This window comes from Tachysurus vachellii, chromosome 23 (genome assembly GCF_030014155.1).
Source record: "Tachysurus vachellii isolate PV-2020 chromosome 23, HZAU_Pvac_v1, whole genome shotgun sequence".
Taxonomy (NCBI): domain Eukaryota; kingdom Metazoa; phylum Chordata; class Actinopteri; order Siluriformes; family Bagridae; genus Tachysurus; species Tachysurus vachellii.
Window position 1 is genome coordinate 3,503,374 of NC_083482.1, and position 19,937 is coordinate 3,523,310.

At 38.1% G+C, this 19,937-nt stretch overlaps 1 protein-coding gene across 1 annotated transcript in view; it reads right to left on the minus strand.

Moving 5' to 3' along the window:
- Positions 1-740: 740 nt before the first annotated feature.
- Positions 741-19,937, minus strand: part of LOC132838489 (sialoadhesin-like) — a 40,650-nt gene continuing 21,453 nt past the window's right edge. The window contains exons 14-15 of the mRNA XM_060858815.1: positions 1,639-1,865; positions 741-1,031 (exon numbers count right to left, since the gene is read on the minus strand). Coding sequence (XP_060714798.1) covers positions 986-1,031; positions 1,639-1,865 — 273 coding nt within the window. The 3' untranslated portion in view covers positions 741-985. The remainder of the gene's footprint in view (positions 1,032-1,638; positions 1,866-19,937) is intronic.

Genomic DNA, 19,937 nt, shown 5'->3' on the forward strand with positions numbered 1-19,937 from the left:
TCCTGCAAATATATCGGCGATGCCAATGCAACATTATGTTTTGCCTTATTTATCCCAGACTACACATTTTTATGTTAGGCAAATAAATGTGTAAAAAAATAATTATATATAATATTATGTTAAGTGTTTTAAGTGTGATTTTGTTGCTACAGGTCGCTAGTCTTTACTATCAACTGCGCTAGCAGGCGTTCAAGCTACTGGCTTGCCGCTAATACATTGTGGAAGGAGACCGAGTATATATATAAAATTCACAAGTGTTTATCTGCAATGAGAGATAAAGGAGAAGCAGTGTGTGATCTTTGGCATTGTTACGATCTATCTGTGGAGAAAGTGCTAGACTTCCTTCCTCAATTTCCTTAAATAATTAAAATGGTTTGTTTCGTTATGACTAAACCGAGGGGCATTAGCGTTACAGTAAATTACTGTCTGCATCTAAATATAGAAGGACTGAAATATTATTCAAGCCAAGCATATAATTGGAAAGGTTTTAACCACATTTGAGTTTATTGAAGCTTGAAGACGATACAGAGATGATTTCACGAGTTGAAACCGCAACCTTTTGTCTTTATGTGACTCAAATGAATAAAAAAAAATATATTTTTATTAAAATAAATTACTGTGTGTATACACTACGCTGTGAAAAGGACTAAAACTGTAATTCATTTTAATATGGTATAAAAATGCAATTATACAAAAAAGCATCAAATTCAAAATAAAAATGAAAGATAACACATCACGAAGTGGGTAAAACAAATAATAAAATAAATAAAAACAGTGAAAACAGCAATAACCAATAATGCTTAATACTTGGAATTAGTAAACTGATCGGCTACAGTACTTTTAAATTTAAGGTTTAAAACATATAATATTTATATACATAATATTTCTAAGCCATCAACTAAACTAACACAATTTGCTTACATAAATAAGCTTTTTGAGGAAAAAAAGTAACAGGTTATAAGTTTATGGTCGTTTTAGACTCTTCTTATTCACTGGTTTTTGTAGACAGATTGCTGTAGATTTCATCCTTCCTGTAAAACATGAAATGAATCCAGGGATTTTAATTTCTGAACAAAGAAACTTGGAGAAATTTCAAAATTGCAACAAATTTTGTTTATCTATTAATTTTGTTAATTTATTTCATTATTTTGTATTGCTAATTTATTCCGTTCTGATACGAGTATGTAGATGAACGGGAAAGCTGACAGAGAGCTGACAGTGAAATGAGAACAAAATGATGAAAAAAAAAGGAATTTCTTGCAGGCAGAAATGGATTTTTTTAGTCAGGTTTCCGTCAATAGAAAAAAAAAGGAAATTAAACCAACTAGTCTTTATTTATGGATTTGTATTGCTTTGCTTTTATGTAATGGACATTTATAATGATAATACCAGTAAAATTGAAATATAAAATAATCTGGGTATAAATAACATAATTTAAAACCAAACAATCAAGATTAACTTTGAGTCTACATAATTATACATTTACACAAACTCATGATCTCTTGGAGGACATAAAGTATGAATGTTTTTATAGAACATTGAATATCTTGCATGAATTCATTCATATTCAGCTTGTTGAATGAGCCACTGATAATTTTGATATAGATTTTTTAGATCGTTGTCGTTTGCATCACCTACCGATCAGCTCTTGATTTGATGAGGTTCACCGTGGCATATTCTACTTCCTCTTCCTGGTTGAGAGCCTTTGGCAGTTGAACGGTTAAGTAGAGAGGCACTTCCTGTGTGTGCTTCGGTTGGAAAAAAACACTGGAGTACAGAACCGTGTCCTGATCTTCTGGTGAGGGTGTTTGTGTGGGGTCAGAAGTCATGGCTGAGACATTACCATATACAGGAGCAGAGTCATTCTGAGAGAGAGAGAGAGAGAGAGAGAGAGAGAGAGAGAGAGAGAGTTAAATCTGCTTTGACGTTTTTGAGGAACAAATTGACTGATTCACTAAAACTCACCTTGTTGTTCTCCTCTCTCCTGACTGTGGGTGCTGGTGCTGGTGCTCTTCTCCTGTTGGAATATGTGCCATAAAACCTACAACATAACCATTAATTTATTTATATATTCTACATGAGTGAATTTAACCCCAATGATGTGTGGAAAAATTAAATCAGTGGTTCTCAAAGTTGTGTACATGGACCTGTGTTTTCCTGAAATGCTAAGCCGTTATTTTGGGGAATGTTACTTCAGTTCTTTTTCAATAATGAGCCTCAGATTTGATATGTGGATTATTTGTAGAGTTTAATGAATTGTCAATGGATTGTTGTTTACTTACCTCATCCACAGAATGACAGCAATGACCAATATAACCAAAGCAATAGCGAATCCAGAGACCACGTATTTCACAGCACTGCTATCTGTATCAGTAAGCAACAATCCACATGTTAAACAATAGCTGAAACGTGGTCTTGAATGGAGAAAGGAAAAAGTAATGTATGATCCCATCATACAAAACATTGCATACTTGTGAGAAGCGACTACCTGATGTATATGGCAATTCTGATGAATTGGATGATCCAAATCTATTCCTTGCTGTACAGTAGTGAAATCCATCTTCTCTTGAGGATAAAGGTAACGTGGTACCATTTTGGATCAATTTCACACCTTCTTTTGTTTTCCTGTACCATGTGTAAGAGCTGTTGGGGTTGGAGTCACTTGTGCACAACAAAGTGCCCATATCACCAGACACGGATCGAATGACGGTCACAGATAGGTTTCGTGGTGGGTCTGATTAGAAATGCCGGTTGATTAGACAACGAATGTATTAAATTTAGCAAAAATAAATAAAAACAGTGGTACCTACAGAACACATCCAGGTGTGTTGGTGTAGAGTTGTGGTGTCCCAGCTGGTTGTGAGCAGTGCAGTAGTACAGTCCTCTGTGCTGGGAGCTGATGTTACTGATGCTGTAATTCTGGCCTGTTATCAGCAGTGTGTCTGCAGCTGAACTCTGTTTAAACCAGGAGTAGGTGAGAACAGGAGGGTTTGCATCACTGCTACAGCTCAGAGTCACTGAATCCCCCTCCACTGTGTCTCCAGAGGAAAGAACCACTGCTGTGGTGTTTTTAGGGGAATCTGAACAGAAATAAAACACCTGAATCAGCTGCTGTGTGTTCAGGATCAGTGTTTGATAGAGATGTAGATGGACTCTGAATGAGGAGAGTAAAATCCACACTCACACACTGGAGGAGAGAGGAGACTGTCATGGCCTTCAACAGCACAGCTGTAACTGACCGCACCACCGACTGCAGCTACAGAGCAGGAGGCAGATTTACACTCAGACACACGCTGTCCGTTCTTGTACCAGATGTAAGTGGGTTTGTTAGACAGACTGCAGGTGGTGATGCAGCTCAGATCGATTTGTCTGCTATCCGAGTCTGATACTGTAACCTTCAGATCTGCAAACAGTTAGAATGGTTTGGTCTTATTTTCAAATGTAGAATATGTGTAACTTATTACCTATAAGAACAAATGTTACTCATGCAGCATTACCTGTGACATTCAGAGAGACTCCAGGTTCTCCGGTGTATTTTCCTGTAGGATCATCAGTGTGGAATCTGAACCTGTATGTTTGAGCGTCTCTCTCTCTCAGGTTAGTGATTCTCAGACTACAGTCATTCTGGGAGCTCTGTGTGTACTGCACTCGGCCTTGATACTCCTTATCCTCTTTTACATCCTCAGGCTCAACATTAGCCTGCTGTTTAATAAGCCAGAACATTTTCATGACCTTGTATTTACTAGGGAAGGTAAAATAACTGTGTATGTCCACTGATGAGCCAATTAGACCACAGATAGTGTGGGTGGAGTAAGTCACACTCCAGCAGTTCTTCTCATCATAAACACCTGAAACACACAAAATTAGTTAGAAGAAAAGAAATCTATGACTAAAGCATCACACAGTTATGTATCACTACATGTGATTTTATTGTAATCTAACAGAAGCTGCCAGTGAGACAATGACAGAGTGAGTGAAGTTTAAAGTGAGTTCTTACAGACAGCAGGAGAGCGAAGTTCCTCATGTCCTCTTACAGCACAGGAGTAGCTGCCTGCATCCTTACTGCTGACATACAGTTCATTTGTGTCCTGGTCAGTAACACGCTGTCCGTTCTTGTACCAGATGTAAGTGGGTTTGTTAGACAGAGTGCAGGTGGTGATGCAGCTCAGCTTCTTATTACTGTACCAGTCTGATACTGTAACCTTCAGATCTGCAAATATTAAATTAGATTGTAATTACTTTTATCTATAAAACTGTAGATAAATAAATGTATAATAGTGTGACATTACCTGTGACAGACAGAGAGACTCCAGGTTCTCCGGTGTATTTTCCTGCAGGATCATTAGTGTGGAATCTGAACTTGTATGTTTGAGCGTCTCTCTCTCTCAGGTTAGTGATTCTCAGTCTACAGTCATTCTGGGAGCTCTGTGTGTACTGCACTCGGCCCTCATACTCCTTATCCTCTTTTACATCCTCAGGCTCAGCATGAACCTTTTTAATGAACCACACTGATTTTATCACTGTGTGACCTTCAGGATATTTATAAGAGCAGGAAAGATCAACTGATGTGTTATTCAGAGCACACACAGGTTCAGCAGTGTAAGTCACACCCCAACACTGTTGACCCAGTAAACCTGAAACACACAGAGACAGAAGTGAATGACTATAATTGAATGCCATTATGGTGGGGAAAAAAATGATAAATCCATCATTTATAGAGAGAAAGTTAAAAAAACTCCAGGTTTCTGCTCAGTCTGAATAGATCAGAGGTTCTCAAATAGTTTGGGTCAATTTAAGTGTTAAAAATAATAATAGTATAAATAATAATTAACCCTTAAATTAACTCCTTTATTACTCTTAATTCTCTCATTATACTGTATTTATTTACCACTGTAAATAAAACCAAACAAATAAAACAAACAAAAACAAGCAAAAAAGTAAAAAAACCCTGGGGGTCACTTACTATTGAGAATCATGAGAATCATTGCAAGAGAGTTTATTTAAATTTATATTTGTGCACATCATTGGTTAGATGCTGAAGGACAGATTTACTCTGACACTTACACACTGGAGGAGAGCGGTGTTCACTCTCATACACCTGACAGGAGTAGCTGCCTTCATCAGATCGACTGGTGGAGTAAAGTACAGTGGAGGCGTCTTTTGCGTATTTGATATAATGGCCATTCCTGTACCAGTAGAAAAGGCGTGTGTTGAGTCTGCAGGTGGAGCTACAGGTCACTTTCACTTCTCTCTGTCCTACAGTGTTAGGATCCACCTTCACCTGCAAGTCTACACACAATTATGGACCAAATCACTGTAAATACATACTACATATTACACAATAAAGTGTGTGTGTGTGTGTGTGTGTGTGTGTGTGTGTTACCTGTAACAGTCAGTTGAACTCCAGATGAAGCTGATATCCAGTCACTGCTCTGTGTTTTAAATCTAAAGTTATAAACTCCAGAGTCACTCACTCTCACATTACTCACTGTCAGACTACAGTCAGACCCCCCGGTGTTTACAGACACACGTCCTGAATATCCTGGAACTTTTCTCAGGTCTTGTGGTTCTCCTTCAGAGCTCTGGACTCGATACCACTGTCTCTCTGTGACTCTGGAGTGATCAGGTGTAAATGTACAGGGGATTTTTACTGTAGATCCAATAACAACACAGAGACTCTGAGAGGAGAAAGTTACACTGTGCTGAGCCTGAACTCCTGGAACACACACACACATACACAGACACACACATACACAGACACACACACGCGCACACACACACACGCACACACACACGCACGCACACACGCAGACACACAGACACACAGACACAGACACACACACGCGCACACACACACACACACACGCAGACACACAGACACAGACACACACACACAGACACACACACACACACACACACACACAGGACAAATCCATTGAATATGTGAGTTTACTATTGAACCTGCTCACCTTTTGCCTGTAAAACAATTTGGCTCACTCCTAGCTCAAGCTGTCAGTATAAACAAATATTAATAATCCAAAATGACTTAATATCTCAACAATTTAGTGCAATTTTAACAACAGACACCATCACAAAGCAGCTTTACAGAAATCCGGATGTAAATTTAAAACCTCAGAGGCGAGAGTGGTGAAGAAAAAATCTACATAAGATTTTTATTTGAAGAATAAACTAGGCTTATCTTCTACTGGGTGACACCAGATTATAGTGGAGATTATTAAGAACACTGCTGGGATACACTAGCTGTTAACATCTAATGGATATTAACCGAAATCGAGCACATTACATTATACACAGAAACAGAAAGTAACATACAGACTTATCCGAAAGTATTTGAACAGCAAGGCCAGGTCTGTTATTTTTGTGATAAACCAAAGATAGGCACAGGCTCCCCGTGACATAAGGTAGTTTGTATAAGCAGTAGAAAATGAGTGAGAGTGAGAAAATAGGGGAAATCAGAGCTATTGCACAAACATTTGGTGCAGCCAATACAAGAACGTCCTGAAGAGAAACCACTTGAAGACGAACAACTACAGATCGAACAGGTCAGCTAAGAAAAACCAAAGGCAGCTGATGACAAATACTGAGAGCTGTGAAGAAAAATCCAGAAACAACAATCAGTGACATCACCAATGACCTCCACAGGGCAGGGATGAAGGTATCACAAATCAACACTGGAAGAATAAGATCTGGAGAGCAGGAATATAGAGACCATGCCACAAGATGCAGACCAATCATCAGTAAGAATCAGATGGACAGATTTCACAAAGAAACACACAAAATTTCTGAATCTAAGATAAAAGGCCAAAGTGTGAGGAAAGAAAGAATCTGCTCTTGATCCAAAGCTCATCTGTGAAACGTGGTGGTGGTAGCGTCATGGCTTGGGCTTGCATGGCTGCTTCTGGAACATTCTCACTAATCTTTAATGATGATCTAACTCATGATGGTGGCAGCAGAATGACTTCAGAAATCAACAGAAGCATTCTGTCTGAAGATTACTGAGAAATGCAGAGAAATGAATTGAGAGGAACTTTGTTGTGCAAATGATTTACACAATGATTTAAAACACATTGACAACACAACAAATTACTTTATCAGGGGGATAAAGTACAGTGACAATCTGTAAAAGACAATCACCAGACTTTAACCCACTTGTCGCTTCAATACTTTCAGAGCAGACTGTAAAGTAATATAGAAATACTTATAGAAGCTTACCTGCCATAAACACGAGAATTAGCGCTAGTGAAAAATGCATTTTTCTAATCAGCATGGCTGCATCACCCTTTAAAAAGAGATTAGATTTAGTAGTAAGTATGCACATTAATACAGTGATACTTTTTCTATCATCATATCAATAAAATAATAAAACAGATTCTTACTTCAGTCAGAAATATAGAAAATTGTTCTCTTTGGCTCTGAGGGTATAGACGCAGTATAAAACCCTGTTTGTATCCGAATGGGCGATATATGAATTATATAAATTACTACAAAACGATATTTTTGTAATAAATAAATGACAAAATGAATACAAAACCATTCACAGTATTCATGAGGATAAAGGCTTATTTTTATATTACAAATTATAAAAATAATTGCATATTACAAATGAGGCACAAATAGGAAAAGTAAGGTTTTTAAAATCCATTATAAAATATACAATCCTAATTGTTAATTGATAAACAATTTCAGATCATTTGAACATGACGTAATGTATAGATAAAATAAAGTTCAACCAGTTTGACTGTGGAATTTTTTAATAAACTCTTCACAATCATCATATCTGACAATGTAATTGTACCAGGAAGTACATTTTAATCACTTATCACTTTTAGTCTCTTCAAATTGACCTACTCTATGTTCACAATAAAGATGAGCCAATGTTACTCTGGAATTTGTTCATAGTTCCTATTCAAATTTACCATATCTGTCAATATAATTGCACCAGTTGACTAACCCATCTTAGGTCACTTCAATATGACTTAATCTATGTTCAGAATAAATATCAAGCAATTCTACTGTGGAATTATTTTTAATAATTCCTATTTAAAGTCATCATATATAGTATAATTGTACCAGGAGGCACAAGTACAAGACAATGAAATGCAGTTATTTAATAAATTATAAAACTGAAATTTTAATGTTATAATATATATATATATATATATATATATATATATATATATATAATATAGAATATACTCAAACACACTCATAAGTTGATAAAACTCTCTCAGATCACTTCATAATGATCGATTCTATGCTCACAACAAATATAAGGCAGTTTTACTGTGAAATTTTAAGGTCATTTTCATTCAAATTACAATGTCTGTAATCCATTATGAAATGATAATTAAAATTAAAATATTATTTGTCAACTACATAAACATACACAATATGACATGTAGTGAAATGTGTTTTATGACTGTTCCTTATTTTAGTAAAGTAGAAGTATAAGGAAAAATAGTAATATGGTAAAAATTTAAACGTAGATACAATAAAAATAAATAAAAATAGACCTGTACAATACAGATCTATGGTACATCATCCTGAAGTGATGAGAGGTTTTATTAACTAACATCTTGTTTTTTGTTTATTTTGTAATTAAGATTAAAATGGCACAATTATATTGCAAGATGTGGTGACTTTGAATAGGAATTATAAAAAAACTCTGCAGTAAAATTGGCTGATCTTTAATTAGAGCCTGGAGTTGATCATTATGAAGTGATCTGAGTGAGTTTTATCAACTAACATTTTAAAATTTTCATTTCATGAGGGATTAAATATGCCCACCGGTGCAATAATGTTGCCAGATATGGTTATTTTGAAGAGGGTTTATTCCAAAATTCCAGTAAATTTGGTTGAACTTTATTTTATCTATACATTACATCATGCTCAAATGATCTGAAATTGTTTATCAATTAACAATTAGGATTGTATATTTTATAATGCATTTTAAAAATCCATTTTACATTTTCTTTATGTACCCCATATCTATGCAATATGTAATATTTTCATATTTTTTTCATTTATTACAAAAATATCATTTTGTAGCACAGAACAGACCTATTACTGTCAATTTAAAGACACAAAATGAGAATGGTGCAAATCACTTTTTACTTAAAGGACCTGTATATTTATAGTGAATTCAGGCCTTTTTTCTTGCTTCTAAGAATTTCTTTTTCTACTTATAACTTCCTTTACTTTCTCTATATATGTTTCTTCTCTGAATCCCAGTTCCCTTTCTTTTTTAACCCTTAAAACTACTCAGAGTAGTTTAGTGCGTCTGTCTATAAGACAACTTCACAACGTAGGGTATTCGCTATAGGTTTATAAAGAAGTGTGGCCAGGTACAGCACCTGTAGGCTGATGACCTGTGTGAGGTCGTTGCTAGGCTAATTACCTGCACCTACACCTACGCTGGGGTTAAATGACTTAATTTGTCATCATTTCAAAGAGCTATCACTATTTACTGTTGGAATAATAACACAAATTGTGGTTACCTTAACTGTTAAATATTAGAGAACAACCTGAGATGGCATAATGAAGAGTCTTTGTTACCAAAGACTCAGTGATAAATCATCACACTTCCTTAGCTGTATTCTATAAAGTCAAACAGTGAGCTGAAAGGATGTGGGACGTTAAAATTTGAAGTACAAATTACACATTTTGTGAAATACAGACCTCATATCTTGAAATAACGAATCAAAATAACAAGCTACTACGGCAAAAATAACGAGCGAGCATTTTTCAAAACTTCACGACCTCTGTGCTATTAGGAAACGTACACGCATCAAATGAAACAACTATCACGTTTTCATTTCCACAATACTGTTTAAACTGGCAACTTTAACAGTATATTAATGTACCACATAATGAATAAAGTACAAAAAGTATAAATGTAAAATGTATAAATGTAAAATGCTGACCTTTCTTCCAGAAAGCTCTCGTCTGTTATGTTGTTTGCACTGAAATGGAACGCAGATTGACTTGTTTCCTTCCTCATTTACTTGAATAATTAGAGTAGTTTGTTTCATGAGAAGTCAAGTGTATCAGTGGTTCATACCACTACATGACGCTCACAGAAGCCCTTCATGACAACTGACAAACCAGGAACACTAGTGGTTATAAACACTTGTTTCAATAGGTGTCATCAGTGATAAAGACAACCCTTTTTATTTTGGTAGCAGACTTAACCAAAGTAGAATAACTGCTGTTATAATGGGCTCAGAGAAGTGTTACGTGACCTAAAAACACTAAAAACATCTCACACACACATTAATTACACTGGAGTTACATGAGGAAGTTTAGCTCCAAGCAAACCGCATCTCAAAAGTCTTATATAAAGTTGGGGATGCTGGGATATCGCAAAATACATTACACACACTCACAGCTAAGGAAGAAAACGAGCTGGCCATCAGCATATTTCAGTAATCATTAACTGTAAGATGAAGTTAAATATCTGCCTAATCTCTCTCTCATTAGAGAGAGAGAGAGAGAGAGAGAGAGATGGTTAGGCCACACGAGATGTTTAGGCCACACCATCAGTTGCTCTGAAAAAAGAAAGAAAAAAAAAATAAGAGTGTGTGAAACTGCTGCTATAACTAGTGAAGTACTGCAGATGGGCCTCAGGGTGGTTTCACGCTTCATGTAAACATGAAATGACATTAAAAGAGCTGAGATCTGCGGTCACCCTGTGTGTTTACTGCAATAAGAAATGTACACGCAATGATTTTTTTCTTCCAAGTAAGTGAATTAGATGTCTGTCTTTCTGTGAAATTCTTGCAAGGCTCTCAAGTTACAATCTTCTACAGACGCTGTCATCATGACAAAGGAGAAAGGAAAGAAGATGTTAATAGTTTCCAGTTCCAGTGACGATTACAGTTTCAGTAGAGCATCCGGTCTTTAAGTACTCTTGGTGATATTGATCTAATTATAGCAACCAATAAACCTTAATTATCCAAAAAAGAACCCATTGTCTTTGATGAAACACTTGAATCTAATGTAGGGTTGCCAGATCTGCATAAAAGAGCCTGCCTGTTTGACCAATAAACATATCCAAAAACTCAAAATATGCCACTGCCATACAGTCACTGTTTTGCATTACATACAATTTTAATATGAAAATCACTGTACATGACTAATCATACACACAGTCTGGGTTTATAAATACATCATCGTACCGTAAGATTGACAGCTGGTGAACAAAATCATTCGCTCTGGTGAAAATAGAAAATAATTTATTTTTACACCTCTGGTTCTGATGCTATTCATGGTTTTCTTCATTGATGAAATATAAATTATATATATAATAATAATATAATTAATGTCATATGTTAAATCTTTACTCCATGGGGGAAAAATTAACCTGTATGAACAGATTAAATGTTGCACAATTATAAATGAAAATGGTGGTCTTGGCAACCCTGTCCTAATACTAAAACACTCTTAACACACAAGTCTTTACAATGAAAAGTTTAGTTAAATTTTTTTTACATTTTTTAAACTCAACCTGAACAAACTCTACATAAATACACAGTTTAATTCCCACCATGAATAGTACGAGGTCTGAAAGGTCAGAAATGGCATTTGTATGATTTACTCAATAAAACTAATAATACAAGTGACTGTGCTGGAACATCAACATTATCTAACATTATAGAATAATGCACATGGAATAATGAGCTATACGAGGAGGAAACATCATGGGTACTGATTAACTGATAGTGTCAGAGACGCCGGTCTTACAGAGGAGTCAAGTGTCTGGAGAAATAAGGTGATGATGTTGTTAAAGAAAGCCACAAATAACACACAAACCCAAGTTGGAATTATTTCCAAACATGGTGTAGTACTACAGCATCTGTCACGTCCCTGCACATAACAGGAAAAAAATAGTGCCTTTGCATATTCCAGACCATGTCATGGGGCCCTGCGCTGAATTCAGGGCAAAAGATATTGAATGAAAGTAATGAGGCATCCAGTTCTATGATCTGATGAACGTCTGATGAACGTCTTCTGTTTGGAAATATCCACTAGAGGGCGGTGATGGTCAGATTTTCTAATCTCAGACAAACAGTATTAACTTTTGTGGCACAACCTCATTTAGGCAAAAATTGTCGTATAAATGTATGTAAGTACTTTTTTTTATAAACCTCCATTTTGCTTGTATATGCGGCTGCAAGTTCACTAATAACAAACAATATAATCGTACAAATGGTAAAAACAAACAAACAAAAAAAATAAAAGCCTCCCAATACATTAAATTATAAAAGAAACATTTTCAAATAACACAGAATTTCATATAAAAAAGACTTCAGTTTAATCTGAGATAAAAAATAAAAAAAATCTCATTTTTAAATGTATAAATTCACTTCCATAAATTACAATTCATTAATACATTATTTTTTTGTAGAATAGAATATCTGGATCTTATTTTAACACAAGAAATTAGCTGGAGACGATGAAGTTTCTGGTCTGTTTAGATGCTTCTTATTCTTTGGATTTCAGGTTGTTGTAGATTTCATCCTTCCTGCAACGTTTAAAAAAAGTGCTGACATTTTCATTTGTGAAGAGACAAATTTGAAGGAAAAATTTTTCTCTCTAAAAATGAAAACTGCATCATTGTCACATTTGGCACAAATTATACACACACATGCACACACACACACACACACACACACCAAACTGAGGTGACACCACAAGAAGGGAAGAAAATGGGGAAAGAACATTTCTCTGAGGCAGAAATGGAAGTTTTTTTTAACTCATGTCTACATCAGTTAAAAAAAACAAACTTCATTTACTTACATAATCTGGAAAAAACAAACATTTTTAAATGGCAAACTGAACAGCATATGCACCAATAAGTTAGTGTTAATTTCGTCACCTATTTTTAATTTAGTCTTAGTCTTGTGCCAAATGTCCTTGTTACTTTTAGTCATATTTAGTCATTCACATATCTTTTTTTGTTAGTCAAGTTTTAGTCGACTAAAAGTCTCGTCATTTTAGTCTAGTTTTAGTCAAGAAATTGTAGTCTTTTTTAAAATAACACATTATTACTGAGATTATTACTGATAAACATTTCAGTAAAAAAAGTGTTTCACATGTTTCACTCGAACTTGACTGCACATCACATTTTTTACTTTATTGATACTGCTTTTAATCGTAATGCAAAGACCGGTCATTGGGACATAAGCTGTCATGTACAATAAAAGAGCCTGAGCAGGGACAGGAAATATAATTTAACACAAAAAGCTTGGCTAGACGGTGGACATTTTTTTTGAGCGGCGTGTAGACGAATTGTTTCTACACACACTAAACAGTGCGAATGCATGTTAATTTAGTCTTAAGCCCTATTCGGACGGGACTAGTTTTACAGGGGGTCGTTAGAGAAATTTCAGTTTCACAGACGTACTTTGTGATTTTAATCCCGTCCGAATCTGCCATGTCTGTCTTTTTCTCATACGACCTGTGTAAAAATTCCAGAGCAAATTACCTCAACAAGAAGAGCCAAATCACGTAAATTGTTAAGACTGGCTACTGTAATATCAGTTTCAGGTAAGAGTACTTTCATTTCTATAGTCAATTACATAACGTGAAAATTATATAAAAACGTATTTATTCCAGTGGGTTTATAAGAAGTTCTATATAAAACCATATGATGACCATACAGCAATCCACGCATCCTGGACATGTGGTCTTGTGCAACGCCCACATGTAAAACACAGACACTCCTACCTCCGTAATAAACACAGAGATGTTAGTCCCGTCCGAATCCATACATGAAATGACAGACGTCGGCTGAAAAAAAATTCTAACTCTAACGTCGTTTAGAAAACTAGTCCCGTCCGAATAGGGCTTAAGTCAGAGTTTTTGGACAGTGGTGCAGTCTTGTCATTGTCTCGTCTTAGTCATGAAAAAAAAGGTTGTTGAACATATTTCGTCTCGTCTCGTCTGACGAAATTAACACTACTCTAAGTTGAGTTTTGTATATCAGCATTTCTTTAGGCTTATTGTTATGAATGAAGTACCTGGCTCGTCTCCCGACCGCCACCAGAGGGAACCTTAGCCCGAGTTCTAGCGACTCCCGAACTACATCTCCCACAAACCACCGCTCCTGTCATTATTACACCACCAGCTGCTTTCAATCACCGGCATCCTATAAAGCAGGAACTTGAACTTCCTTTCTCTGAAGTCTATATTCGCCTCTGCTGTCCGTCCGTCCGTCCGTCCGTCCCTCCCTCCCTCCCTCCCTCCCTCCCTGTTTTGGTTTTTGCTCCACTCTATGATTGTCTGCCTCCTGCCCCGACCTTCTGTCTGTATTACTGTTTCTGATTTTTGCCTCAACTTTGATATTGTGTTTGCTGATTCTGACCTACGCCTGTTGTACCTCGAGCTTGTATTAAAAAGCGTGCACATGGATCCTCCGTCTCATGACCTGTCATTACACTTATGTTCTTAAATCTTAAATCTGTTCTTATTGGTCCTAATTCATAGATTTGTTTCGTTCTGCTTTTGTTAATTTTTGTCATAAACACTAATTAGACTTTCTAGAATTGCTTATGTAGCCAGGTGCTAAAATGTACACTATCGTGGTGTTTTAAAAAATGGTCATGGCTCCTTTAAGGGACGCACGTTCTCCTTTTTGTTCAATAAAGTTTGCGAGTTTTGAAGCTGTGGGCTAAGTCGAAGAAGCCATCTTTTTCACGTGGTGAGAGAACTTAGTTTATTGTGCTTGCCGCGAGTTGGTGATTGTTTAGGACACATTTGGATTTAATGTGCCTGTGACAGGTGAATCTTGTGGTGATTTGGCGGATTGGGTATGTGGACTTCATTATTTTCATATGTAAAAGGTTTAGTTACTGTACCAGGTTTGTCCTTTGTGTATGAATGTTTACGTAATAATTCTGCCAAATGTGCGTGTGAAATGTGCATATGCTTGGTTTAATGTATGTTTTGCATGATGATTGTTTAAGGAAAGAAACAAGTAAAACGGCTGAACTAATGTGCTTTTATTTCTTTTGTACATTAGCCACTACCGTATTTTCTTAGTATTTGTTTGTAATTGACTGTATTTAACAGTATTAGTAGCTAGCAGTAGCTCGTATTAGCTAGTAGAATTTGTTAGAATGCTTTAAGTGTGTATTTTTGTTTAGCCTGACTTAAGTATCTCAATTAATAGTGGAATCTTGTTTTTTTGTTAGAATATGGCCTTCTGAGGTGTGTTCTGATTTGATTTAAGTGAGATTTAACCTTGTCATCTTCAAATTCATACAAGATTCATCTTTTTGTAATTGTTTAAATCAGACTTTGGGTTTTGTTCAAATTTGCTCCCATCGACCGCTGTATTCTTTTTATTTTTCTTCTTACAAACAGCAGTCAGATTAAACCCCAGTTTGAGAAAAGCATTGTTGCTTCCGGTGTGTTGTGTTCTTTATTACACCCGGCCACATTTTTGGTACCAGGAGTGGGGTATCTGACAGTTGGGAGCTTTAGGCGTTACGGTATTTTTGTTTTTTGAAAAATACGGTAGTGGTGGGTACGTGAGCTGCAGGGACCCGGAGTGGAGGTGGTCAACCGTGCTAGGAGTGTCCAGTGTGATGACGTCGGCTCAAGGTTCGTGGCCAAGGGACTGGATCGCTGGATGAAGAGGGACTATCGCTGTCCGGGGTCGAAGCTCAAGGGCGTACTGTCTACTAGAAGACTGCTGCGTGTGTCCTGCTGGAAGCGGAAGCAGTGTTAAACAGATCTTCGCAGTCATATATCCTTGAAACTAAAAAAAAAGGGACATTGAAAGACTTTGTACTGTTGAAAGAACATTTTATTTAATTTATCATGTCACAATCTGATGTAGATCCAGTAGCGCAGGGTACTGCTGGTGCGGGTGTGAGTCATGATATGGACGAGGTGCAGAGACAGATCCAAGAGCTCAGCAGAAAGCATGCTGAAGCTATGGCAGCTATCGCCAACCTAGGTAGAGAGCCAACTAGGTCTTATGTATATGTGCCAAGGGAACGTCACATTCAGTCTTTCAGTGGTGATTTCAGTAAAGACGGTAGGAATGTTGATGAATTTATCGAAGAGGTAGAAAGGGTATTGCTGGTAAGAAACCAGCCTCCAGAAGATCAAACAGACTTTGTTATTTCCCTATTAAAAGGTGCTGCATTAGAAGAAGTAAGATTAAGAGGGGGGAACCAACCTCAGAGAATAGCAGATGTCTTTTCATACCTTAGGGAGGCATTTAGGGAAAAGCGTAGTCTTGCTCAGTTATTGCAGACTTTCTATATTCGCAAGCAGTTGGAAGGTGAAGACCTTCGTGCATACTCCCACGCCTTGTCACAACTATTGAACTCTGTCTTGAAGCAGTCGCCCGATGCTGTTGCAAACGCAAATGTTGCCTTACGAGACCAGTTCATTGAGGGAGTAAGAGATGCAGCACTTCGAAGAGAACTTCGTAAGTTAGTGAGGGACAAGCCACAGTCAACTCTGATTGAAGTAAGAGATGAAGCATTAATGTGGTCTCTTGAAGATCCTAAACTGCGTGTTAGTAAGGTAGCTCTTAACCGTAATGTAAGCTCTGAGGCTACAGAAGTCCAGTGTGCAGCTATGGCTATGCCTGCAACAAGCTCTGCTACGCTTGAAGAAGTTCTTAAAATAGTAGTGGAACAGGGTAAGGCCATAGGAGAGTTGACTCAAGCAGTTCAAAAACTGAATTTACACTGCACTAAGCCAGAGTTTGTGAATCGTACAAAATCAAAGATGCAACCTAGGTTTACTGATGATGGCCAGCCTATTTGCTTTAAGTGCAGTAATGTGGGGCACATAGCCAAAAACTGTGTGAAGAGGGACAAACAAAAGGTCCAGGAGGATGCATCTCTGCCTATGTCGCAGGGAAATGCACACCCTCGGTCGCTGTGAGCCAGGCGATGCGAGGGCAGTCTGTTGGCTCGACCCCCAAGGATTCAGATCGTGATAGGTTACTCCAACATGCCGTGGGGAAATGTCCTGTAGTTGACTTGAGAATTGGGGGAGTAAGTGTTTCATGTTTACTCGACACAGGGAGTCAAGTCAGTACAATTACAGAGCATTTCTTTAAAGAGCATTTAGCAGGTGAAGTAGACGATATGCTTTCCACGTCCGGGTGGCTCAAAATTACTGCCGCAAATGGGTTAGATATCCCATACCTGGGTTATCTTGAGTTACCGGTTGAAACCATGGGCATCACCTTGCCAGACTGTGGTTTCCTAGTAGTGCGAGATGCTCAAAACTCTTCAGCTGTGCCAGCTCTTATTGGTATGAATATCATAGGCCGGTGTAGACAGTTAGTTCATGCTGAGTTCAATACCACCTTAGGAGGGGAGTTACAGTCTGACTGGAGAGAAGCTTTCCAGCAAATGCAAAGTGCTAGTCAGCTTGAGAAACGAGTTGTTGTACGGGTAGCTGGTAAGGAGACAGTGTACATACCTGCGTTATCAGTTGCAACTCTAATGGTAAGGGGTGTAAAGAGTTCACTACCTGAGGGTTTAAAACTGTTGTTAGAGCCTGGAAACGTACCTTTACCTGAGGGCTTGATTGTAGTACCTTCTCTTGTGTCCACAGTAAAACCATTGTTTCCAGTACAAGTTGTAAATCTCTCTGCAGAGGATGTATGGTTGTCACCTCGCACCCGGCTGGGTACACTCTGTCCTGTTGAATCCTTAAGTCCTGCTGAGGGTTGTGAAGTGAAGTTCCAGAGAATTTCAGCTGGAGTAGAGGAAATAACGGTAAACGCAAAAGAGAGACAGGGATTGGCGGGTACATCCCCAGATTTCCTTAACAAGTTACAGTTAGGTGGTACCCCTGAGCAGCGGGCAGCACTTGAGGCTTTGCTTTTGAGGTATGTGGATGTATTTGCACTTGACGATGAAGAGCTAGGGTTTTCTGACAGAGTGCAGCATGAGATCCATTTGGTAGATGATGTTCCCATTTCTCAGCCCTATAGGCGTATCCCACCAAACCAGTATAGTGAGGCTAGGGAACATATCGCCAAGCTACTTAAGAAGGGGGTTATCAAACCAAGTAATAGTGCCTATGCATCACCCATAGTACTTGTGAGGAAGACGGATGGTGGCCTTAGACTATGTGTCGATTACAGACAGTTAAACTCTAAGACGAAGCGAGATGCCTTTCCTTTGCCTCGCATTGACGAGAGTTTTGATGCATTGCATGGTGCTAAGTTTTTCTCAACTATAGATCTGGCTAGCGGGTATCATCAGGTGGCCGTGCGTGAACAAGACCAACCGAAGACCGCATTTACTACCCCATTTGGTATATTTGAGTACTCTCGTATGCCTTTTGGAGTTTGTAATGGACCGTCCACGTTCCAACGTCTTATGCAATCTACAATGGGGGATTTGATCTTCCAGATCATGCTGGTTTATCTGGATGATATACTGGTGTACTCATCCACGTTTCATGAACATCTCCAGAGACTGGATGTCATTTTCAGTAGATTAAAGGAGACAGGTCTTAAGGTTAAACTAGGAAAATGCCATTTTCTTCAAGAGAAAGTGAAGTTCCTAGGCCATCAGATATCTGCTCAGGGCATTGGTACTGATCCTGGAAAAATTGAGGCTGTAAAGCATTGGAAAATTCCAAGTACGTTGAGGGAGTTAAGATCTTTCCTAGGCTTCTGTAGTTATTACAGAAAGTTCATTGAAGGTTTTTCCAAGATAGCCGGTCCTCTTCATGATTTGGTGAACTTGTGCCTGAAACAACATGGAATTGTGAGAAAGCTCGAGTTTTGTTCATTATGGTCCGCAGAGTGTCAGGTAGCCTTCGAGTTGTTGAAGGAGAAGCTCACATCGGCTCCAATATTAGGCTATGCAGACTTTTCTCTTCCGTTTATAGTGGAGACTGATGCTAGTAATGAAGGGCTAGGTGCAGTCCTCTTCCAGCAACAGGGTGACTGTCGGAGGGTGATAGCCTACGCTAGTAGAAGGCTACGCAATGCAGAGAAGAATGATCGGAACTATAGTAGTATGAAGCTCGAATTACTAGCTCTCAAATGGGCTGTTTCCGAAAAGTTCCGGGGGTATTTATTAGGCTCAAAATTTGTAGTGGTTACTGATAACAACCCATTATGTCATCTGAAAACAGCAAAACTGGGTGCCATCGAGCAAAGATGGGTGGCACAATTAGCGGTTTTTGATTTTGAGGTCAAATACCGGGCCGGACGGCATAATGCTGCTGCTGATGCCCTCTCTAGGCAGCCATTAGCAGGGGAGCCTGTTAATTTTGAAGATGCAGAATACGATGACTGTGTTGCCATTTGTAATGTGGTCAATAAGGGTACACCCTTAGGCCCAGAACTGTTGACAGCTGGTGATCAGTGCTGTAAAGTTAGGCAGATTCGTGCTGTGGAGTGTGGGCCTAAAGACGGGGGGACTACTTCTCAGGGATGTACATTTACTCTTCCAGGCTATGCCAAAGCTCAGCTGAGGGATTTCCAGCTAAGGGATCAAATTCTTTGTTCTTTTAGGAAGTTTTTGGATCAGAAGCGGAAGCCCACCAGTCAGGAACGACACAGCCTATCTAAGCCTGTACGGTCATTGTTAAAGCAGTGGAAGTATATTAGGGAGCTGGATGGGTTGCTCTATCGTGTTGTGACTGATCTTCGTCGTGGGGAGTGCCAGCAGTTGCTTTTGCCTGACTGCTTAAAGGATCAAGTCCTAGAGAGTGTCCATAATAAGATGGGACACCAGGGCATTGAACGTACACTTGACCTGTTAAGGCAGAGGTGTTTTTGGGTTGGCATGTATGAAGATGTTAAGGAGTGGGTTAAAAAGTGTCAACGGTGCATTCTAACCAAAATGCCGCAACCGAGAATACGCCCGCCCATGAAACCGTTTTTAGCTTCACGGCCTTTGGAAGTGGTGGCAGTGGAT